At 47.1% G+C, this 24,546-nt stretch overlaps 1 protein-coding gene and 1 non-coding gene across 15 annotated transcripts in view; both read left to right on the plus strand.

The window, feature by feature from the left end:
• The window catches only part of NAV1 (neuron navigator 1), a 289,741-nt gene that overhangs the window by 192,118 nt on the left and 73,077 nt on the right, over positions 1-24,546 (plus strand). Inside the window, exon 1 of one of the 14 annotated variants that reach the window (XM_010378866.2) lies at positions 10,658-10,899. The exons of the other annotated variants lie outside the window; for them this stretch is intronic. Coding sequence (XP_010377168.1) covers positions 10,847-10,899 — 53 coding nt within the window. The 5' untranslated portion in view covers positions 10,658-10,846. Of the gene's footprint in view, positions 1-10,657; positions 10,900-24,546 lie in introns of those variants that run through there. 14 annotated transcript variants of the gene reach the window in all.
• LOC115900851 lies at positions 4,257-4,363 on the plus strand. Its single transcript, XR_004060502.1, has one exon. It is a non-coding gene; the product is annotated as a U6 spliceosomal RNA (small nuclear RNA).

Genomic DNA, 24,546 nt, shown 5'->3' on the forward strand with positions numbered 1-24,546 from the left:
TGAGGTAGGAGAATCGCTTGTACCCAGAATGTGGAGGTTGCAGTGAGCCGAGATCACGCCATTGCACTCCAGCCTGGGCAAGAAGAGCAAAACTCCATCTCAAACAAACAAACAAACAAAAAATGTAGAGACAGGGTCTCACTATGTTGCCCAGGCTGGTCTCAAACTTCTGGGCTCAAGCAATCCCCAATCCTCCCTGGACCTCCCAAAGTGCTAAGATTACAGGGGTAAGCCACTGTGCCCAGCCTCCTTAATTTTTAAAATAGTGGGCAGCACCCCTCAGTCTATGCAGCGTTAATCTGGATAACAGTGTCTGTTCAAACCCAACAGGGTTAGTGAAGGGTTGGAGTAAGCCAGGTATTCCAGAGGGGCTGCTGGATATATTCTGGTTGCCATGGCAACTAATGCTAGCTAAGGAGTGGTCCTCCCTCTAGTGTGTCCTAGTAACCTACAGTTGAGTTGCTGGAGTTTCCACCTAGTGTGATGACATGCAATTTGGTTGACAGTCAGGATGTGTAAGGGTCAAGGAAGCTGTTGAGATGATCTTGGCTTTTCCCCCACCAGCTCTGCCCACCTGTCTACCTGTCCACTGTCTCCCCTCTTTAATTGTCAACCTTCTCCTTATGTTCTACGGTAAGCCAGCTGAGCTTGTGTGGTACCTGGAAATTCCATGTAGTCTGATATTACAGAAAGAACACAAGTTTGGAAATATGATAGGCCTGGTGTTCAGATCCCAGCTCTGAGTCTCTGGGAAAGCTGTTTATCTATTTTAAGCGAGAATATGAATATGGCAATAGGATTGTTGTTAGCATGTAGTGACATATAATGTATGTAATGCACTTGGTGGCCGGGCACAGTGGCTCACGCCTGTAATCCCAACACTTTGGGAGGTCAAGGCAGATCACTTGAGGTCAGGGGTTCGAGACCAGCCTGGCCAACATGGTGAAACCCCGTCTCTACTAAAAATACAAAAATTAGCTGGGCCTGGTGGTGGGCTCCTGTAGTCCCAGCTACTCGGGAGGCTGAGGCATAAGAATTGCTTGAACCTGGGAGGTGGATGTTGCGGTGAGCTGAGATCAGGCTCCATCTGAAAAAATAACACTTGGCATGCAGCAGGTGTCAGTAAATGTTACATCCATCCCTTCTCTTGGTTGCTCCTAGAAAACCAAAGCTACAAAGGCCATCATCTATGGCCAACTATTCCACCTGGTTGGTGATGTCCAGTTGCCCACCCATCTTTGCCAAATCCCCTCCCTCCAGGGAGCCTTTCCTGATTCATCCCACTGGACTCTGGGTTGTCCTGGCACTTGTGTGCATGATGCGTACTGCAGTAATTTGCACTTTTATGATTCTAGCATGCACGGTTTGCACACACTAATATGGCATTATCTTATTTAATGTGAATTAGATATTGTCTCCCCCACCCCCCACCCAATTTACAAGTGAAGAAATTGGAACTTGGATTAACTGGCTTGGGAGGATCACATAACTCAAAGTGGCCCCACCAGAACAGAACCCAGGCCTCTTTCCCCAACATTCTGCGCACGTTCCAGTACACCTGCTGCCTCACCATGTGCTCCTTGAAGCCTTTCCCTCTGTGTGCAGCCCTTGTGTCCCGGAAGCCTGTGAGCATGTCAGGGGCAGGGATCACAGGCCTTCCACTGGAATAGGAGCTTCCCAAGGACAGAGACTCTGTCTTCTCTCTCTCTGTTTCCCCTCAACACCTAGCAGTGTAGGTTGTCAGGCCATGCTGTCGACTGACCAATGAATCATTGTTAGAGACCCCCTCCTGGAATGTCCTTACATGACCTCTCCATCTTCCAGGATAGAGTCTTGCTTTGGGGAGCCACAAAGTATCCACAGTCAGGAACTCTGGTCCAAGGGCAGAAGGAGCAACCCAAGCCTGTGTGAATACAAGTCCTTGTTTGCCTCCAGCTCAAAGGCTGAGCTGTCCCAGGATGTTCATGAGGGGCCAGCTCTGGCCTCTGGGCTATCAGATGTCTCTGGCCAGGCAGTAAAAGGCCATTCACTGCAGCTGAAGAAAAGCCAGCAGGCCAGGCAGAGGGAACTACCTAGTGAAGTATAAAGGTTTAAGGGTCCAAAGATGCTGAAGGACTGAATGGTTGTTATCTATATATCAGTGTGACAATGGAACAAACACAGGAAGAGGCATAAAAGTATAGATTTGCAAAGCAGGCCAGAGGAAAGAGTCGGGCCCATAGAGACCGAAAGCACATAGCTACATTGGAGGCAGATCAACACTCACTGAATATGCAGGGCAGGATCACGGAGAGACAAGGTAGGAGAGGCTGACGCGGGGGCATGTGCAGTAGAAAAACAGAGTCAGCGCGTTCGTGATGTGCACGCCAAGCAGTGGAAATGAGAGACAGACAGATACTGTGTGAGACCCATCCGAACATGTGTGTGAGAGGTGGCTGGATACAAAGAGGCTGTGTGTGCACAAGATCAACTGTTTGAGGACACAGGCCCGCCGATGTGCAGGGGGTGTGTGGCAACCAGACAGGCACAGAGAGTGTGTGAGAGGTGGAGGGGCCCGTCCGGAGCAAGATGAGTGACCTTGTGCTCAGCCTGGCGGGGGTGGGGTGTGACCCAGAGTAAGGCGAGTGTATTCTCACCAGCCTACACCCCTTCTCCTTTGGCCAGCTCCTACTTAAAGGGGTCTGTGTCATGCCTTTTCTCTTTCTTGTTGGGACTTCTCCAGCTTGGGAGACAGGAATAAATCTCTGACCTAGACCCTGCCCTCTTTGACTGCTCACCCTCTTCCAGCCCCTCTCCCCAGCCTCAATCTCTCATTCTTCCTCTACTTTGATGTCTGGCTTCTGTCTTGGCCCATGTGGGTTTGATGACAAACGGCAGTTCAGGAATGACACTATCTACACACACATGGCCATATGGACAATTTCAGGTGGTGGGACTTCCAGCAGTTGGGGTTCCCAGGACTGCTGACATTCTGCTGAGTGTTATTAGAAGATCAGGGACAGAGCTTATCATCTGGCTGTCACTGCCCCTTTCCAAGCCACAATGAGCCTCCAAGAGGGGCCCTGGGGGATAGCCAGCTACCCTGTGCCCATGCTGGAGTGAACTTTCCTCTGATGTTCCCTGTTTTCTGGATTTAGCCAGGAAAAGGAGCTCCCTGTGTGAGGTTCCAACTAAGAGATACCACCCTTCGCCAGCTCTGATCAGATACTCCTGAAGTTTGGAAGGCAACAGCTATACAATCTCTCTTCTCTCTCTCTCTCTCTCTCTCTCTCTCTCTCTTTCTGAGACAAGCATCACTCTGGCACCCAGACTGGAATGCAGTGGCACAATCATGGTTCACTGCAGCCTTGACTTCTTGGGCCCAAGCAATCCTCCCACCTCAGCCTCCCAAGTAGCTGGGACTACAAGCAAGCACCACTATGCTATTTTTAATCCGTGCTAAGTTTAAAATGTAGAACAGGCTAATTCTTAAATTTTAAAATACACACTAATTTTTGTTTTTTGTTTTGTTTTGTTTTTGTAGAGGCAGGGTTTTACCATACTGCCCAGGCTGGTCTCAAACTCCTGGGCTCAAGCTATCCACCCACTTTGGCCTCCCCAAGTGCTAGAATTACAGGCATGAGCCACCATGGCTGGCTTATACAATCTCTTTTATCTCCACAAGTCCTTGTGGTTAGTTTCCTGCTCTTGGGAGGTAGAGTAGCAAAGTAGATGGAACATTCAAGCCCAACTGGCCTGGATATAATTTTCGGTTTGCTACTCACTACCTATGTGCATTACTTAGCCTCTTTGTGCTTTGGTGTCATTATCTGAAAGAAATGCCCACCTTGTGATATTTGCTCATACATTCGATAAACACTTGTAGACCACCTAATATATACCAGACACTGCAGATGTGGCAGGAGGAAAAATAGGCATTACTCTTAAACTCATGTATGAAAAGAAATGGCCGGGTATGGTGGGTCACACCTGTAATCCCAGCACTTTGGGAGGCTGAGGCAGGTGGATCACTTGAGGTCAGGAGTTCAAAACCAGCCTGGCCAACATGGCAAAACCCTTTCTCTACTAAAAATACAAAACTTAGCCGGGCATGGTGGCATGTGCCTGTAATCCCAGCTACTCAGGAGGCTGAGGCATGAGTATCGCTTGAACCCAGGAGGCAGAGGTTGCAGTGAGCCGAGATCACACCACTGTTCTCCAGCCTGGGCAACAGAGCGAGACTCTGTCTCAAAAAACAAAACAAAAAAGAAATGGCAGTGCTCGCTTTGGCAGCACATATACTAAAATTGGAACAATGCAGAGAAGATTAGCGTGTCCCCTGTGCAAGGATGATACCCAAATTTGTGAAACCTTCTGTATTAGAAAAAAATTATTAAATTTAAGAAAGAGAGTAAAAGAAATGGCAAACAAGCCAACAAATAAACATGCAATAGATTAGGTGGTGCTGTGTGTCATAAGGACAAATAAAGCAGGGTAAGAGGCAGAGAGTGATAGGGTAGTGGGTATTTGAGAGTGGGTAGTCAGGGAAGGCTTCTTTGATAAACTATGCAGATAACTGGGGAGAGAGCTGTCCAGGCAGACAGAAGAGTATATGCAAAGGCCCAGAGGCAGGAATCAGCATAAGTTAAAGGAACTGCAGGGAGGTCGCTGTGGCTGAAGGAGCGTTAGCAAGGGGGCAAGTGGCCAGAAATGAGGTCCCAGGTAGCCAGAGGCCATGTATGCCATGCTGAGGACTTTAGCTTTTCTTCTAAGAGCAAGGAAGCCACTGGAGGACTTCAGGGCGAGGGACGATGTGATCCAACATGTTTTGCAAAGGGTCTGTCTGGCTACTCTGAGGAGAGCAGACCACAGGGACACCAGGGGAACCAGGAAGCATGGAAAGCAGACTGCTGCAGTTAGCTAGGTGAGAGCAGATGGTGGCTCACACCAGGGATAGAAGTGGAGGTGGGGAGATGGTTTTGAGGATTAAAGAAGATAACATTGGCCAGGTGTGATGGCTCACACCTGTCATCCTAGCCCTTTGGGAGGCTTAGGCGGGAGGATTGCTTGAGCCCAGGAGTTTGAGACCAACCTGGGCAACACAGTGAGACCCTTTCTCTACAAAAAGTTTTAAAGCTAGCTGGTTGTGGTGGCTTGCACCTGTGGTCCCAGCAACTCTGGAGGCTGAGGTGGGAGGATCACTTGAGCGATTGGAGATTGAGGCTGGAGTGAGCCGTGTTCATGCCACTGCACTCCAGCCTGGGTGACAGAGCAAGACCCTGTCTCAAAAAAAAAAGAAGAAGAGGAAGAAGAAGGGAGGAGGAGGAGGAAGAAGAAGAAGGAGAAGGAGAAGAAGAAGAAGAAGGAGGAGGAGGAGGAGGAGGAGGAGGAGGAGATCATTTACAGTACTTTCTCAATACATTGTATGAGGTTTCATTTCTGTTTCACAGAGATATGGGATCCAAATTAGCAATGGAGTACAGTGGAATGGATGTTTAAGCTGATCTGAAATGATTGCTCCTGGCCTCTTGAGGTGGAGGGTTTGTATACATGCATACACACACACACTCACACACACCCTGGCATCTGCCCAGTGACCCCGGGTGAGGGTCCATCAGGCCCTTACTGGAGGGGCAGCCCCTCTCCCCTACCCCTTCCTATGGTCCTCTGTCTCATGTTCTCAGAAGCACACAAAGCCACTGATGTGTTGGGATACTGGAAGCAGGATAATCAGCTAGGACTACTGAGACGGTAGCTCACTATACAAGATGTGGAGGGTCTACCCTCTCTCCTGCCCCTCCCAACTGTGGGGGTGGTGAGAAAGGCAGGTCTCCTTGAAGGTTATATAAATATTTGTTGAACAGAAACACAGCTGGGACCAGGACCCCTTCCTTCAGCTGGCTGACTTGCTACCCCAGAGAAATCTCAGCTGGGATTAGGGCTGAGCTTTGGAACACTCCACTGTGCATCCGTTGACTCCCAGTGACCCCAGTTCAAACTCTCCCATCTACCTTGCAAACCTGTCCATCTGAGCACCACACTAGCCCCAGGGAGAGAGTGGCAAGAAGTGGTGCCATTGACTGATGAAAAGAAGTCTGCCCCAGGAATCAAGACACCTGAGTTGTGTGGAGGGGCCTCGAGCTAGTCACTTGCCCTGTCTGGGCCTAATTTTCTCCTCTGCGAAAATGAGGGGTTTGAACTAGATGCTCTCTAAAGTCCTTTTTGGCTCAAACGTTCTGGATTTTCTGACCACATGAACTGGGTCTGATCCAGGGTACCTGGCATTTCCTGCAGGAAGGGCCTGGAGATTGAGGAGGAAAGACAGCAGTCATGCTGGTCCAGGAAAGGAGAGAAGCTCCCCACACTCATGCATGAGGAACTCTGGAAGACACAGGCATTGCTAATGGTAAAGAAATCCATTGCCTGGACCTGGACCCAATGTCATTGTGGCTTCTAAACCTGTGGCCAAACTAGGCCACTCTATTATTAATCTTTCTTGCTGTTAATGTTCTAAAGCAAGTATAATAATACCTGCTTAGGTTGTCTGAGAATAGAATAAACTCATACATGTGAATATGCTTTGAAAACTTCTGCCACACAGAGACTGGAAATTATTTTCCTAGACAGCTGTCAAGGTCATGACAGATGATTCCCTCAGGATTCAGTTGGGTCAATGGGGCATCTGAGAGTAGGTTTTTGAAAGCTGGGAGTAAGGATGTGGCTAGGTAATTCCCCAATGATCTTGCCACAGTATGGAAAGGGTTAATTCACTGAAGTCCCTCTCCCAATTCCTTTCTCTTTCCTTTCCCTGCCCCTCCATTCTGATTTAATTCTTTCTCTTTTTAATCATCCTGCTATAAAATGCCCATTGTCCTGCCTCTGCCATTATGCTGTCAACCAGGCCTGGCTAGGATGCAGAGGAGTCACAGGCCCAGCTATCACCCACAGGCCCAGGGGGACGTTCTCTGACTGGCCAAAACTTGTGGAAGGATGGGCTTTTCCATCTAAGGAATGAAATAGCCTCGTGATTGATGGGAACAAGAAGACATGAGGGCAGGTCAATGGACAGAGTTGTGGATACCTACCCTGGGACCCTAATCCCCTCAAGGATCTCATTTCTGGGGCTCACCAGGAAATGGGGTATGTGATCAGGCTCCAGACAGGTGACCCTGGAACCAGAAACCCTCAGGCAAATGACACTGGAATTCAGAGCACACCAAACTGCCTCTCAAGTCTTTCCCTTTTTTTCTTACCCCATTCTAACCAACCACATCAACCTCTGAGATTATTGTCCAGGAGACAAGGAGAGCCTCCCATAAACTATCTTTCGATGTCTCTGTTGGAAATGAAACTTTAGCCAAAAGAACCCCGGGCCTCAGCCAAGGTGACTCCAGAGATCCTTTGAGGTGGGGAAGGTGTGGGAAGGAAGAAGGAATTACGCCCTCCCAGGAATCTGGCTGAGGGACCTCATGCATATTAGTCTGCGTTCTGCCCTCTGCTTTGGACATTTCCTGGACTTTCTATGCCTCAGTTTACCCCTTGTAAAGAGCTGCTGTGAGAGCGCTGGCATGGGAGACAAATGAGATCATGGCTCCTAAGGGCTCTTTGAAGATAAGCCTCACAGGAGCACAGAGGAAGCCTATGTGAGATAGACAGTCCTTTTTCCTCTCTCCCTCTTTGGCTGGGTTTTCTTTCCGGACAAGTGCCTGACTCCCAGCTCCCTTTCAGCAGGTGTCTTCCCCTTCTACCATGTGTCCCTCAGCTGCCCCCAACTCCCTGTGCCCCAGGCTACAGTCATGCTCAGAGTCACCCCTGCATTGCCCGTCCCCTATACCCCATTCTGACTGCAGTCAAGGCAACTGTGCCACTGTATCCCTTCCACTCTGCCACACCCTCATGATAGGCAAGGTCAGGGCCCCTTCAAGCACGGAGCTCCCCATTGACAGGGGAGGCTGTGTTTTCATATTTTCACAAAAAACTCCCAGACAGCATTTCTCTTCAGTGCTGCTGCCTGTTACCCAAAGTGCCTTGACCTGTGGACTGAAAATAGCAGGTGCTAATTTGCATGTTATTTATTTAAGTAGCAACGCTTCTGGGATCCTGCTCCTTCCCCTATAAAAGCCCACCATAACCTCCACCAAGCAGTAAGGTAGACACTACTGTGGGACTTACCCTCCTCATCAAGAAGGAAAGAGGAACCTATAGCAGGAACCTCGCCTTCTGTTGGGTTCTGGCATCTCAGGAATCAGTCCTAAGAAGGAGGTGGTGTACAGACCCTATACCCCAGAATGCTCAGTGGGGACTCAGCTGACAGCCTCTTCCCTGAGCTGAGCTACTGGCTGAGACTTGTTCTCTTTATGATCTGCTCCTCCAGTCCCTGTGTGAGGTGAAACACAGCGGGAGGAGGGTGGAAGGGAGGGTGGGCAGGCCTCCAGGTATCAGGATGAGGGATCGAGCCACATGGTCTCTGGGGGGCTGCGAGGGAATGTTCAGGAACAGCTCAGCTCCATGCACAAGACCCCTGTCCCTCCAAGTAAACCCCTATGTCTACCCCTTTCAGGCCTCAGATCTCCCTCCTTCCAGGCCCTGCCGAGAAAACCACAAAGGAGGAAACCTTATGGAAAGCTTACAGCTAGATCTGGAGAAAAACATCCCCTGCTGATGACATTCCTTTGGCTGAGACAAAGTCATTTTACTCAGGATTCTATGCTGGCTGAGGCTAAAGAGAATCCCTTATGGCACGTCACTGTAAGCTGTTCCCCAGATGACCCAGGCCAGCTCCAGCACAGCTGCATGGACACAGCCTCCCTAGAGAACTCACTGTGCTCACCCTGTTTTGGGTGGTGGTGAGGATGGGAGGCTCAGGACATTATCAGAACAGGAGAGCCAGGATAGGGCTTGGCCAGGGACATCATTCTGGAATGAAATGGAAGAATATGTGAGAGGACCATCTGCCTTACTCTGATTCCCCCTCAGAGCTGGTCTGCTTGGGAGCTGGTGCATCTTTTCTAAGTCTTACCACCCAAACCACTTAGAACAGAGTAAAGGGAATAAAAGTCTGTCTACCCCCTATGCTAGGGGGAAGTCTGAGGGATTGGTGCTAGGATCACTGCAGCCCTTTACTCCCCTTTGATCAAGCACATTTGGAAAACTTGGCCACAATATGCAATCTCAGAAACAAAGACCCTTCCTCCAACTTAAACTGTTCCATTCTCCAGAAACGGAGGTCCCTCTGCTGAGGTTTTCCGCCCTCTAAGAACTGTGGTTCATCACTCCAGAGCTGCAGCCCCAGGTCAGTGGCATTGGGTAGCCAGAGTAGTAGGGGCAGATGGGCTGTCCAGTTACCCAAAGTGCATTGACCTGTGGGCTGAAAATAGTAGGGACAGCCTGCATTGCTGGGGGACTTGGGAAAGGACTATTCCTAGGACTCAAAGCACCACCCAGACCTCTTTAAAGGCAGTGAGAGCAAGGAGGAGGAGTTCAGGAGTGCAAACCTCTCCCTTAACATTGGTAAAAACTGAGGCCTGGAAAGATAGGCCTAAGAAAACACATGTGACCTGGATCTGTATGTGCGGCTCAGTCACATCGAACGGCCCAAACGCTAGAGACTACTGCTCTGCGGTCCCAAGTCATCTTAGTTCAGCACATTAGGGGGCTTAAAAAAATTGCTGCTGTTGTTTTTGTCACTTAAAGAAACTGCAGGTATAATTTGTCCATCTCTAGAATGTAGGCTTCCCAGTTTGCCCAGTTCATATTGGGATTGGGACCCAACCATAGACACTTAACCCCTTCCAGGAGCCAAGAGTGAGAACTGGAGGAAGCAAGGGTGAGGGCAGCAGGCTAATTCCCCAACAGGGCTCCTTTCTCTGGAACCAAGAGAGTGAAGTTACCTGGAGAACCCTCAGCGGGGAGTAACCCAATGGGAGGGCCCTGCTACTGGATCCCACTGTTTTTTTCCTATCCAGTCAGCTGAAAATGGGTCCTGGATAAAGGCACACATCGTTGGGTGGTGTGAGCTGTTGTTTCTCTCCCACAGTCTTCCCCCAGCAAGCACACCTCACCTAATCTGTGGTCTCCTGAATGCTGGAGAGATGTTAGGCCCCACCCCCTGAGGTTGTTAGCACATCAGAAGGTCGCACCATCCTACTTGGCTCCCGGCTGTGAGCAGAAGGGTCCTGAGCCAACCTCTGGCAATATGTACCCCTATCGGACCTTCGTGTCCCACCACACCCCTTCACGGACCTTGTTTTAGGCAATGCATTGACCCATTCTCCGATTTTTAGAAATTTCTAAAAGCCTGGAAAGGAGCCAGGAAGAGGCTGGGAGAAAGCCCTCTATGGAGAAGGTTCTGCCCAGGCCTCCCCAACTCCTTACCCACCCGTGCCCCAGAGAGAAGTGGCTCGCTGCTCACACCCCGTCCTGCCAGTGCAGCGTGAGTAAGAGAGCCCAAGGGACCGCAGCTGGCATCCCAGGGGTTAATTCCAGAGCAGCCCAGGTGGAGGTCGAGCCCCCAGCCCCGTCGGCACCTCCAGGCTTCCGAGGCCACCGGAACGGAGGAGGCTGCGGTGGCTCTTTGTCTACCTGCTCTGGGCGTTAAAGAGCCCGCTCGCAGCCTGCATCGCTGGGGCTCGGGACAGAAGTCAGCGGCGGGGAAATGGGGCTCTGTCACTTTAAGTACAGCTGGAGCCGTAAGTACGAGCCCGGGTGGTGGGGAGAAAAGGGAGCGGAGGGCAGGCGAGGGTTCGGTTTCTGACCCTCCGCGTGGCCCACAGCTCATACCTTTTCGGGTGTTCCCGGGTGTCGGGCGAGAGCGGTCCAGGGGGGCACTGGGTGCCCACCCGGTGAATGGCCGCCTGAGCCGGGGAAGATGCTTCATCTGCCCCTGCCCAGATCCGGAAGGACAGTGAATTTCCCCCGCAGGTAAGCGCCCCCACACCCCCGGCCTCACCGCCAGACCGCAGAGCTGGGTTCGGGTTTGTGGCACCCCCCGCCCAGCCACAGCCCCCAAGTTCCGCCGCAGCTGCAGTCTCGGGGCAGTGGGTGTGGGGTCCGCAAGAAGGAGGGTCTTGGCCGCTCTCGCTTTTCCGCCAGAGGAGTGCCTGCGCCGCTGGAGCCTCTGAGCTCCTGGACGTTTGGCTTATGGGCATTTGGGGCTGGGAGTGGGTGTGTGGAAGGCTCTAGGGAGGGAAAGGGAAGGAGAGGAGCTTAGGCGCCCAAGAGACCTGGACGGAGCTGAGACAATAGCGCAACTTGATTGAACTTCGATGGTTGCGGCTGTGGCGCGTGGGGGCCCGGGCTGTGAGGGTCGGGGGTCCTGGGGACCAGGCGGATGGAAGGAGGAGGGGCTTGCAGCCCCAGGTCGGCCCTGCCAAGGTCACCCTAGTTCCGGAAAGCTCCGGGGGTCGTCCTGGGGTGAAAGGAGGTGGTGGGAGGCAGAAGGATGAAACGGGAGGGAGGGGACGTTGAATTTGTGACCGTACTGCTGGCTGGATTCCTCCGAGAGAGAGTGAAGCCTGGTACTCTACCCTGGGAAGGGGTGAAAGATCGGAGAGCCGGGCAATTTGGGGAGACGCACAGTGAGGGACTGGTCTTGTAAGGTGAGGGCAAGGCACAGAGGCTCCTTCATAAAGGGGAAGTGAGTGTAACCACAGCTGGCCCTGGGACTCTCTGAGCTGACTTGGAAACTGCACTTCCAAGGGAGAATTAGGAAATTCCACGGGCCTGAGAAAGGGGGCTGGGGTTTCTGCTTTTTTTCAGGGCGGTGGGCAGGGGAGGCTTCCCACCTCACTATTCTCATTCCATATACACACTCCTTCCCCTCAGCCTCCCGCAGACCTGGGAAGTTGGAGGTTGGGCCCTGTGCCTGGTGCTCTGGCCACTCCCACCTCAAACCTCACACAACCCAGACCTGCACCCTGTAACATGCGCCTGCTTCCTCATATTGCCTCGAAGGGAGCCCCAAGTACCCTCCAGGGTCTCAGTTGCAACTGTGCACACAAAGGTCTAGGGTAAAAGCAAAGAATTGGGCCAGGCCTGAAAAGAGAGGCATCTTCTGCCTCCGTTCCTGCCCTGCAAAACCGTGGGCACCAGGAGCCCCTTGGAAGCCAGAGGCCCGCTGACCCCAAACTTTTTTCCCCTACCGTAGCATGACAGAATGCAGCCCTGCAGCCCCTGGAATGTGACTTGGGTCCTTGGGGTCACTTTGCCAAAATGACTGGTAGGTATGGTGGTGTCATAAAAGGAACCAGTTGATGAGCAGAGAATAGACCCATGTAGGGACCTCTTACTTCAGGTGAGATCCTGGGCTGAGTCCTGGACAGCCCACAGGGTCCTGGAGAAGGCGAAGGGAAGGAACTATTCATAACCTTCTCTCTTTCCTCCACCTCTGCCACCCCACCTAGAGCCTACTTCAGATTCACATAGGGTGTGCCCAAGGAAAATTATAATTGCCACCCAAACAATATTTGCACTGCTTCTACTCTTAAATTCTTTGCTTCCCCAATGCCCAGAGGGTGTGCAAGTCCTCTAAGTGACCCCAATGCTCTTTCTCTGAGCCTATCATTCTTTCCTTCCTACTCAACAGCCTTTTCTAGGTTACCCCATTCTTTCTTTTGAATTGATATTCTCCCTGCCTCCTTCCTCTACCCAACTCCATCTCGGGAACCTGCCCTTATAAAGAGAGCTTAGTGCCCTATCCTGGGGCCATAGCTATTGAATACTCACCTACCTCCTTACCAGAAACAGACTTCTGGGCAGGTGTGCCAGGGCGGGTACCTGTCTGCCGTAGCCCAGGTTGAGGAGCAGGTCATGTTACACCTACCCAGCCTGCTAGGGTGGAGCTGGGTTAGGCCTGTGGTTTCCTTTCCATCCAAGCCCAAGACTTTCAGGCCAATTGCTATTGGTAGGCAAGGAGACAGGGGATGTTGTAAAGTGGAGGTTATTCCTCGAATTGCCACACTTCACATATAAAATTCAACTAGCCTGGCTCCAATCCACAGAGGGAGAGCTTAGCCCAAGCCTTTGCTCTAGGGAGGGCTCAAAACTTTCCCTGTAAATGATGTTTCGCTGAGGCCAGCAGGGATCAAAGAGATGCTTACCCTCCAGGATCAGGTTTCCCTTAAACTCCAAAGGAGGCAGCACTGGGAAGATGTGAGGGTATCTGGATGAATGACTTAATTGGCCCTCAGGTATCTCCATGACCAGCTTTTGATGAGTGAGCTGTGATCAGTCCATGGCCTCTTCATTGTTTCAGAGCAGATGTCTTTCTTGTCTGGATGCCTGGGATTCTTCCATCTATTATGGAAGGCTGTGCCCACAAGCACTGTTCTTGTGTATCTCAAACATTATGGTCTCTCCTGGAGACTCCTTCTCTTCCTGTCTCAGCAAACACTGTCCTTCAGTGTCTTCCAAGCAGGAAGTCCAGGCATCTATCCCATTCAGCACTCCTAGACTCCCTCCTGGAAAGAACCCTTAGCTAGAGCCTGGGGATCAGTGGGAACAAGACTTATTCACTACAGTTGCCTGACTCAACCTACAGAGACTCCCTGGGGCAGAGGGCTTCGGCTTGGCACAAACTCAGCCTCTGTGAGAGGACAGAATGCCTAGGGACAGCCAAGCCAACGAGCTGCCTCTCGTTAGAGGGTTTTATGGGGCTAGGCACGCACACCACAGGCAAACCACACTTGCTGGATTAACCTCTTCCTGCAAAGCCCCTGCCCTGAGCTTGGGAGGAATGAGGGGGGGACTTAATGAGCAGAAGGCATCTTAATAGTGGGGACAGTCCGTGTCTAACATCTCAGCTAATCACCTTTTCTCATTTTAACATGAGGCTGTAAAACACAACCTGTACTAAGTGCTTTGTAACCATTTTTCCATTTAATCTTCGCAACAACCATATGAGGTATATATTATTATCATCCCATTTCACAGTTGAAGAAACTGAGGCACAGGGAGGTTAAGTAGACATACTAAAGATCACAGTAGTGGGATTTGTCCTCATACCTAGGTCTGTCTGACTCTAAAGCCAACCCCTAACTACTATGCTATAAGGAGACTATTGTTACCAATACCAGTTGACGTCCCAGGAATACTAAATGCTGAAGATGCAGAAGTTGAGAGTAATTGGCGGCCTCAGCAAAGGTTTAGAGTTGGCCCGGGGCTGTAGTTGGAATGAAGTGAAAATTATAATTGCCACCCAACCAGTGGGGAGTGGGAAGATTACTAAACTTGGAGTCAGCTGACCTGATTTAGAACTCACCCCACTACTAATTAGCTTTGTGACCTTACAGAGATTGCATAGCCTCTAGCCTCAGTTTTCCTCTCTAAAAAATGGGTATAGCTCCTGATTGATCTACTTTACTAGGATGTAATGACAATGAGAAAATATGAAGAGCAGAATGCTTTAAACATGTGGGCTTTGATAAGTGAAATCATGACCACGTGAAGTCATTCCCAGAAGCAAGAGTCTCTCCCAAATTCTTTAGATTGTTTTTTTAGCATCTTTTTCTTCCGTCTTACTAGGACTCCAATGAGGATGCCTATGAGTATAATACATGGAACAGTTCCCAGCTTAGAATATATCTCTAATTTTTGCTTAAATTCTTCATTGCCCATCTTCAGGTTTCTATTCAGTCCAAATTCTATGCTAATGAGGATGGCATATTTATACATTCCTGGTTTGGATAGCAATTTACATAAAAATAGACCACTTTTTAAAACTTAAAAGATTATTTTTTAAAAAGCAATTTTGTTCATTTAACCTTTCCTCCCTGACAACTTTGTGCCAGCCACTATGCTGGGTGCTGGAGAAACAGACAGAACCCTAAGGAGCTGACCTCTACTTATGTATTCATTCATTCATTCATTCATTCATTCATTCATTCATTCAACAAACTCTAGTGAGCACTTCCCAGATGCCAGGCAAAGTTCTGGGTACTGGGGATAGAATAGTGAGCAGTAAGGCAGACCATAGTCCCTGCATTTAGGAGCTATGTTTTCTTGCAATGAAAACAGATCAATCAATGTTAGCAAATACTTTAAATATATTATTTCAACCCATGAGAAATGTGAGAGGGGATAATGCAGGAGGATGTAGTCTGGTGGAGGAGGCAGAAGGCAGCAAGTAACTGTGATACCAGGTCATATGTGCAGTAACTGAAAGCCAAGCAAGCAGGGGCCATACTTTGAGTGGTCCTGGAGAGCTTCCTAGAGGAGGTAGCATTTTCTTTAGGGCTTTGAAGAGAAACTAAGAGTTTTCCAGAGGGACAAGAGCTTATTTGAGGAAAAAGGGGGAAGTTTTTCCCAATTGAGAGGTTCTGTGTCATCTTCCAACTTCTCTGCCTAGACCCACCATCATTGTGCCTTCATCAGTCACACAGACTTCGTATCTAAGACAGAATCCTCTGAGACAAACAACTGAATGAATTTTTCACTGCTGTCTGGAGGAATCCTATCTGGAGGTCTTTGATAGTGCCACTGACTTGTTTCCTCTAGACCTGGGTGTCAGTGTCAGCTCATGTTTAGTTCATGGAATAACAGAGTCCTTAGGCTGTCCTTGCTCTTGCCCTTTCCATAGAAGCAGAATCGAATAATTCTACACTTGTGGAGCATGTGTAGGATGTGAGAATTCATCCTCAGCCTAACTTTCTTGGGATGCTTCAGGAATTTCCTAGAAATGCTCAATTCTTGGACATTTACATCTTAGGAAGCCTTTATCCCATAAAGGCTCTGATTCATGATTGGGCAAGAAATATTGAAAAAGAAAGAATATCAAATATCCCTCCCACACACATGCATATGTACACACATACACAACAGCCTGGCCACTGGTCCTTAAGTATTGAGCATAATCAAGGAATGCTTGATATATCCCATGGACTTACAAAGGATATACAGCAAGTATGAATTTTCTCACGAACCAGTTTTCCTCCTTAGTGTATTGTTGCAGGTGCCATTTTAATAATGGATGAGTTATTCAAAAGAAGGGAGAAGAGGAAAGTTGTGTATCCACTTCTGATTTCCTGGGTACCAAGCTGGGTGCTTTATAGGTGTTTTCTTTGTTATCTTATTTACTCTGCCAGCTGCCCTGAAGGCTAATGGTGACATGACCATTTTTCTGATGTGCGCATATGTTCAGGGAGGGAAAGTGCCTGTCCTAAGTCAGTCAGTAAGTAGTGGAGCAGAAATTCAAACCCAGCTCTGGCTGGCTATACAGCCATTCCTCCCTAGACTAAATGTAAATCTAAAGAGCTGGGTACTTTCTGCAAGCTTGAAAATCAAGTTCCCTTTTGAGATGGTCATTTCCTATAAAGAAGAGCTGCTAATGAGGCTCCCCAGCCTTCAGTTACTTTTATTGTATTTATTTATTTATTTTGAGAAGGTCTGGCTTTGTCACTCATGTTACAGTTCAGTGGCGCGATCACTGCTCATTGCCACCTCTGCCTCCCAGCCTCAAGCAATCCTCCCACCCCAGCCTCCAAGCAGCTGGGACTGCAGGTGCATGCCACCACACTCAGCTAATTTTTTTTTTTGTAGAGGCAGGGTTTCACCATGTTGTCCAGGCTGTTCTCTAACTCCTGGGCTCAAGCAATCCACCCATCTCAGCCTCCCAAACTGCTAGGACTGCAGGTGTGAGCCACCATGCCTAGCCTTGCTTTTAGACATATCTATATATATTTTCCCCATATTTACTCACCATATGGTGATAGTTTTGTCCAATTATAAGTTTCTAGGGGCTAGGGGATTTTATCCAAGTGTTGTTTATGTGGAACTTAGTAATGATCTTTTGATGATGACAAAAAATAGCTGATAGGATACCATTGTAAGAGCTAATATAGCAGTACAGCTTTGGACATACCATATTTATGCTGTGTCATGTCACACACAGAGCCCTTCCGATTAGGTTAAATCACGTCACCTGAAACATAACAGGTACATAAAATGGAAGCAAATCCACCAGCAAGTATTTATTCATTGCCTACTATGTGCCAAGAAATTCTGTTAATCACTAAAAACGTAACAAAAGACAACCTATTCCAATCCACACTATGATTAACTTGTAATAGAATTGGGTATTTAACAGTTATTGGGGAATAACAGTGGCTGGAAACAGGAAGTAAGCAAGTCAGAAATGTAAAGGAAGATTTATGCCCAGGTCAGGGAGCAGCACATTAGGAGGGCAGTGAGTGTGGGAAACTCATGGAAGTTCAAATGTAGACTGCATTGAAATTTGGAGAGAATGACTAGGTCCAGTGTCTCATGCCTGTAATCCCAGCACTTTGGGAGGCTGAGGCAGGTGGATCGCTTGAGCCTAGGAGTTCAAGACCAGCCTGGGAAACATGGGGAAACCTCCATCTCTACAAAAAAATACAAAAAATTAGCTGAACAAAAAATTAGTTCCAGCTACTTGGGAGGCTGAGGTGGGAGGGTTGCTTGAGCCCAGGAGGTTGAGGTTGCAGTGAGCTCTAATCATGCCAGTGCACTCCAGCCTGTGTGACCCTGTCTCAAAAAAATAAAAATGAAGAAATTTGGAGACACTATTCAGGAAGAAGGGAGACTTTCAGGTATGAAGGTAGAAGAAGAGCCCTGGGCCTGAGATAAATCTTGAAGAGAATTGATGGGGCAGTGGATCAATAGGTAATGTATAAAGAAATTGGAACATATGGCCCATCCCACTCTGTCATCTTCGCCATCCTCCTGGGCCCCCATTCTTGGGACTGTGCAAGCAGTTGCCCCAGCGCGCACACACATGGTCCTGCCTGTGTACGGGTGTGTGTGTGAAAGTGTTATTTTTCAGGCTTGGAACATTTTCTCATGGATTATTTTAAATTCTTCTGTAAGACTATACTAGACTATCAAGTTTTGATTTTGGTGATCTGCCAACTGTATGATTTTAAAAATAGGTTTTTAACAGCTTTAAAACAGAAGTAGTATTTCTGCCAGGGGGTGGAATTGTGGCTCAAAGGCCCTGAAGGAGAACACATACTTGGGATTTATTCTTGGGTGCCATGGATTTCTGGAATTTTGCCCCTAGACACAGTGGCGAAGACAGCAGAGGGTGTTCCAGGGTACACATCCTAGATCCTGCTCCTATTTATTCCCTCTGATATGTGGTTGAAGGGCAGTGCTTGAGTGGTTAATCAGATCCCTGGAAATGGATGCCTCACTCTTATCTGGAAAAAGTTCCCTAATGAAATCTCTTGTTTACCTTATGCTACACATTCATGTTCTGGAAGTTTCTGCCATTTCTTCCCATTTCCTATATTATATATGTATTTGGTGCCCATAATTTGTACTGTTTTTCCCCCATTTAAGCTTCTCTCTTCATAAGTTCTAGGTAAACATCCTTGTAGTTTCCAGGTCCTGGGTTGCCAACTCAGATTCCCATGCCAGCTGTTACTGAGTGCTTATCCTGGGATCCTTCTTCCAGAACCCAGAGCTCCTTATGGCAACCCCACCGGAGTGGGTCCCCAATATATGGGATTCATGCCTAACAACTTTGCAGATGCCTTCTAGGCTAGTGTTGAGCTGATCCTGGGGAAGATTGTAGATTGCCTTCCCTGGAAAGGCAGCTCTCTGACTGAGAAAACTTCATAAAGACTACTCTTCTCAGTGCTCATAATGTGTTTTGGAATTATTACCTTTGCAGTGTATGAGCAGTATGTTAATTTATTAATGTTCCTTGTCCCATTAAAAGGGTCCTCCTCTCACTCTTACGAATTCAGTGTGAAGGAGGAGGTATACGTAATAACACCAGCTTTTTCACGTGGTTTATAGCAATTGCTTTCATCTTTTATGGGTGCATCTCATGTTTGCCATGATATTTCAAGTTGTTTCTTTTCTGGGGTTTTCACATGGAAATCCCTGGCAAAGCTGTGCTCCTCCAGCATTCGCATGTGTGGAGTGTTTAGAAAGGGAGATGGAATCTGGGCTGCTGCACCTCAGTTACCTCAGCAGGGAACCTACCAGCCTCCACCAAGCTCTACTCCTGGCCTCAGAACCTCAGGGGGCAAAAGTGGCCTGTCACGTCCTCTGTCTGAGAAACTAGCCGTGAGCCTCTTGCAGGAGGGAGGAAATCATTGCTTACTCATGCGCAACCTGGTTTAGGAGCATTCCTGCTATCTGAGAAACTAATTCTGGGAATTTGCACAGAGCTATTCATTGTAAAAGCAGCTTTGATCCCCAGAGAGTCCACAAGACCCTGGAAAAAAATTTGCTTTGCCAGGGAGACAGTGGAGCCTATAGGAGCCCCCTAAAGAAGCTGGGACTCCTGGGTTTGGTGTCTGGTTTTGACATAGTAGTCTGCTCAGGTAGGGCTCTTAGCTACCCCATGTCCCTTTTATAAAGTTGAACTAAGACTCTCTCTGGCCCAGTGTGGTGGCTCACGCCTGTAATCCTAGCACTTTGGGAGGCTGAGGCAGGCAGATCACTTGAGGTCAGGAGTTCAAGACCAGCCTGGCCAACATGGTGAAACCTTGTCTCTATTAAAAATACAAAAATTAGCCAGGTGTGGTGGCAGGTGCCTACAATCCCAGCTACTCGGGAGGCTGAGGCAGGAGAATTGCTTGAACCTGGGAGGCAGAGGTTGCAGTGAGCTGAAATCATGCCACTGCACTCCAGCCTGGGCAACAGAATGAGACTCCATTTCAAAAAAAGAAAAAGACTCTCTCTAACTGAGAATAATTCTACCAGTGAAATAATGTCATAAAGTTAAATAATGCTGGCCATGTGATTTCAGCCCAATGAATCAGCAATAACGGTTATTAGCCTCACTTCCTCATCCCCATTTAGCAAAATATTCAGAAGTGAAGCAAAGAGAAATATATTGAAAAGCAGCAAAAGTCAGAAGGGGAGCTGTGATGATGTCTTCAGCTTTGTGAATTTCACTTTTGTCTTTCCAAAATGGTTCTGGGCATCAGATAGAGCACAGCCTTTGCACCAACTTGCTCACTATTCCCTCTGACTGTATGCCTTCTGCACACGGAGCACAGGTTGCCAACAGGCTGCTCTCAAGTGTGCCTGCATCCTTCTGCTCCACCAATCAAGTTGAATGCTTTCCTAGAATTGCATTTGCTCCCAAGCCTGTTTATGCCAGTTGAACTTGGATAATTTAATTATTACATAAATTGATGAAATTTGAACATAAAAAGAAAGTTGTTTCCATAAAGACTATATTGGATGTTTCAAAAGGGAAATTGCTAGCCTGGGCAACATGGCGAGACCCAGTCTCTCCAGAAAAGAAAAAGCAAAATTAGCCAGGCATGATGACACATACCTGTGGTCCCAGCTACTCAGGAGGCTGAGGTTGGAGGATCACTTGAGCCTAGGACATCAAGGTGCACTCCAGCTGAGCAACAGAGCAATTCTGTCTCCAAAATGAAAAGAAAAGAAAAGGCATATTGCTGAGTTATATGTAGGACTTGAAGGGTTAGAGGAGATTATAAAACTCTAGAGGATTTCGCTTTCAGATTGCTTTATGTTGTTAAAATTTTGCTCCATCTTAAAGAAACTGACACTAGACTTGACAATGCACTGTAGGTATGGGTGTGAAGACTCAAGTTGGAAAAGCAGAAGTGTATCAGGAAAAACTCCATTGAGTTTAGTACTTTGAATGACACTGAGGTTCACTGGCAACTTTCTGTGTAATTTTTTTATAACAAAGACCTACTGCTGCAAGGATTTTACATGTAATGAGTGCCTAAGGAAGGTATGAAAAGCCCTTCCTCAGAAGTCTCCCAAAGCAGAAAAACACCCATCTGCCTGGATGACTTGGTGCATCAGTGATAGGGGAGAAATGACTGAGATAAACTGTTCGTGGTATGAGAGTTGACCAAGTCAGGGTGGGGAGTGGAGGAAGAGGGGCAGGTGGACTTGGTGCCTCTGCCTCCCTTTCAAACAGAGCAGCCCTGTGTTTACCTGTTTCTTACATTGAGGACTTCTGGTTAAAGTGTTAGTAAAAACGATTGCTCTTCTTAAAAAAGGGCTTGCAAGCCACCAAATTAGGTCTTTTCTGTGTCTTTCTTTGTCCAAATCTGTATGAGATCTAAATAAGCTCTCCCTAAGTGAGACAGAGGACATATTTTTAGTGCCCAAGTCATAGCTTGTATTTATTCATTTTCAACTCTTCGGAGTAATAATTGATGAAACTTATATTTACTCACACCTACCACTTGGTTGATGCCCAGAGGGGCTGTCACCTCCAAATCTCAGAAAGGCAGGCAGGAATTTTTGGCCCGCCTGCCTTTCTGAGATTGGAGGAGGGCTGGAGGGTGGGGTGAAGTTGTGAGGACCCCTTTACTAAATTGAGAAGTGGTCTGGATCTACCCTGTGTCAGAATAGGATGGAAGAAAGAGCAGGATGTTTTTATTTCTGTCTATTGCCTGAAGGCATCTCCTCTAGAAACAAAACCAGTTTGATTTTGATTAACTTTCTCTTCTTTAAATTTCAATCTTCCTTCTTTTGACTTCTTTAAGGATTATGCCAAAAGTCCTAGACTGATCATAAAGCCTCAGAACAGGAATTTCACTCATAGTTGCCCAAGAAAAGCATGTTAATACCAAAAGTAATTTCCTAGCCAGTCATTTCCTGTGTTCTCAAAATTGTTATTTTTCTCTAAGATATGTATCTTCAGATAACAAAAACTGTTCTGCCTTCCAACCTTGGGGAGGTGATGTGGCAGGAGGCATCTTGAGGAAAGCATATGTAAAATAATATGTCAGAGAAGCCAGGGAAAGGATTGATGTCCTGCTAAGTATATGTTTGATATCCAGCCCAGGTTGGAGTGCATTTTTAGCACTGAAGAGATAAAGCACCTAAACATCTAATGCTGGCTTTTTCACTGATGTGTTCCACGACTGAAGGCAAATCTTCCAGCCTTAGTTTCCCCCCTTTGAAGAAGAATGAAGTTCACTGGCAGTTGAGAGGCACATAATGGGTATAAGACAGTTTAGAGAGAATGGAATTTTGTCTGAATGGAAAGTGCATCAGTAAGGATTTGACACAGAAATATGGCAATCCAATCTCATGGGGTGTTGAAAGCAATAACCGGTTACGAAAATGGTCAGGTATTAATATTTGCAAAGCACTATAGACACTTCAGTACCTGATTCTGTAAAAACTGAGTAGAACATCTGCCTTTCAAAAATGTTTGGTAAAGCTGGCATTTGCAGGTGAAGGTTTGAGAAGTTTAAATCCTTTCAGTTCCCTGTTATTCTTTCCTGCATTCATTCTTCATCTGTAAGTGGGCAGGACGTCATGCCTGGGGCATGTCATGAGTGGCTTTTTACCTTGCCTGAACACCTGTGTATGGTTTGTTTCTCTGGAATAAGATCTTTACTTCATCCACTTATTGGTTAAGAATTAAGATTCCTTTTTCTTTTCGTTCTTTTGTTCAAAGCTCTGTAATAGGTGAGAGATGTGCTTACTTTCACATGCATGGAAAACTCACCCATAAAACTGAAGGTCTTTCACAATGCATTAGCTGGGTTTTCTCTCCAGTGCCGACCTTTGACCTCCATGCACAATGTGGTATTCAGCTGTCCTGTTCTCTGAAGTGAAAACCTTCAGAGTCCTCAACAAAGATATTTCACCAAGAGTAAGCAGTCCATGAACTAAATGACTTAAGATAAGAAGGCGGTTAATTCTGAAATAAAGATGAAGGCAAGAGGTCTATAAAAATTACAAAGCCCTCCAAGGCCGGATCACTGATCCCCCCCATGGTGAGAGTGACAACTCAACCTTCCTTAAGACCTGAATTAAAGAGACAAGTGAACTTTCTATTCCATGGAATTTCTAAATGGATTTCTTTGGACAAACCTGCCCAGTGTTCCTTGGTAGTATTAATAAAAAGAGTAGAGAATCTTAGTGGGGGAGGAAGCTATTCAGAATGTATGAATTAAGAGGGCCTCTTGGGAGCACTTCTTTTGAAATCCTTAACAAGCACTCTTATTCTAAGGATCTCAAGGATGTAAGCATTTATGGGCTGGTTGGCAAGAAAGAAAACTTCACAAATAACACATGGTCCCAGTCATCACCTTAGACAAAGTGCTAAGAAGGTAACGGATTACAGCTTTGCCTTTTTTTTTTTTTTTTTTTTTTTTTAATTGCTCTCTAGAAATGTAAAGAAAGACTTAGGCTTAGGAACAAGCTTTGGGTGTTTAATTGTAAGGTTCGTTGAGGAGAAGGAGACAGAGAGGCGAGGTAGGGAAAAGTCATAATTTGGTTTACACCAAAAAAATCATTTCTAAGGACTGTGTTCAGAATATTTGTGTGCCAGTTGTGCAAAGACATCCAGATTTCCATGGTGTGAGGAAACTGTTCTTTACTGCATCTACCTCACAGTGGTAACTTGCAAATTTTTCCCCCATGAAGCTTTATTTTTGGAGACCACTGTAATTTACATGTTGGGACCTATTATTAACTGCTAGTTTTGTGCTGTTATTGGAAATCTTTACATTAGGAAAGAATGTGGGGGTTGTTTTGAGGGGAAAGAGGGGCTCAAATTAAAGGTTACCTTGTACAGTATCTCAGCTCTGTCTGGGATCTGAAAATGAGTTGGAAACTCACATCCCCCAAGCAGAGAAGGCTTTGGAAGGAAGCTTCCCAAAGGAAACTTCCCTGAGGAAGGGCCTTCACATATCTTAGCCGTGGCTTTTCAGAGAAAAAACCATCACATAAATACGTTTAAAATGGTCTATTTTGGAGCCACTGTGGCATACATACTGCAGTTTATCCTAGGAGACAGGATTGATGAGCCCCTGTAAGAACTACATTGCATATTTCATAAATGTAAAAAGCAGAGGCAATTGTGCTATATTAAATTTCAGCCCATAATTGGGTAACTAGAGAAGCCCCCTATTTAATTAAATTCTACTATCCACTGTATGATAGGAAAATTTGGTGACCTTATGTTTGACTGCTGTCTGGGATTGAAGAGTGGTTAAAGTTGGTGTAAGAATGTGTAGTGTATCTTTCAAATGTCCTTATTAGAGAAATGGATTCGGGTAATGTTTTACCTCAATAGTGCTTCTCCAGTGATTCCTTCAAAATGACAGTGCTCAACTCAAACACCGTGTGTTTTCATTGGCCAGGATAAATGTTTTCCACAGAAATGACAGGGCCTCAGGCTCTCAAGAAGCTCTCATCATGAGAGGTCAAACAGTTTTACACACAAACAATTCCACAGCACATTCTGCATCCTCCTTGCAATTTTTAAGCTGTGCTAGGCAAACTCCGCATAGGAGGACATTCCAGAAACACACTGGGGATTACATAAAGGGCTGGCTTCTGTTTGGTGGGTAAATGTGCATATGATTATTGTTGTTACACAAAAGAAGGGACCAATAAAGTCCTGATGTGACTTTCCCAACTACAGAAACCCAAGAAAACTCTTTGCCAGAAGTAGATACATTGTCATTCTGCTGGCAGATGACTACCCAAAGAAGGGGAAAGTGAAGGAAAGCTGGAATCTGGGAACTTGCAGTAGGATAAAGTTGCTTTGAAGAAAGCACTTAGCAAATGTTGTTTTTCTGTATTGCCTTCATTCCTGCCACAGACCCTAAGATTCTCTAA

This window comes from Rhinopithecus roxellana, chromosome 1 (assembly GCF_007565055.1).
Source record: "Rhinopithecus roxellana isolate Shanxi Qingling chromosome 1, ASM756505v1, whole genome shotgun sequence".
NCBI classification, from domain to species: domain Eukaryota; kingdom Metazoa; phylum Chordata; class Mammalia; order Primates; family Cercopithecidae; genus Rhinopithecus; species Rhinopithecus roxellana.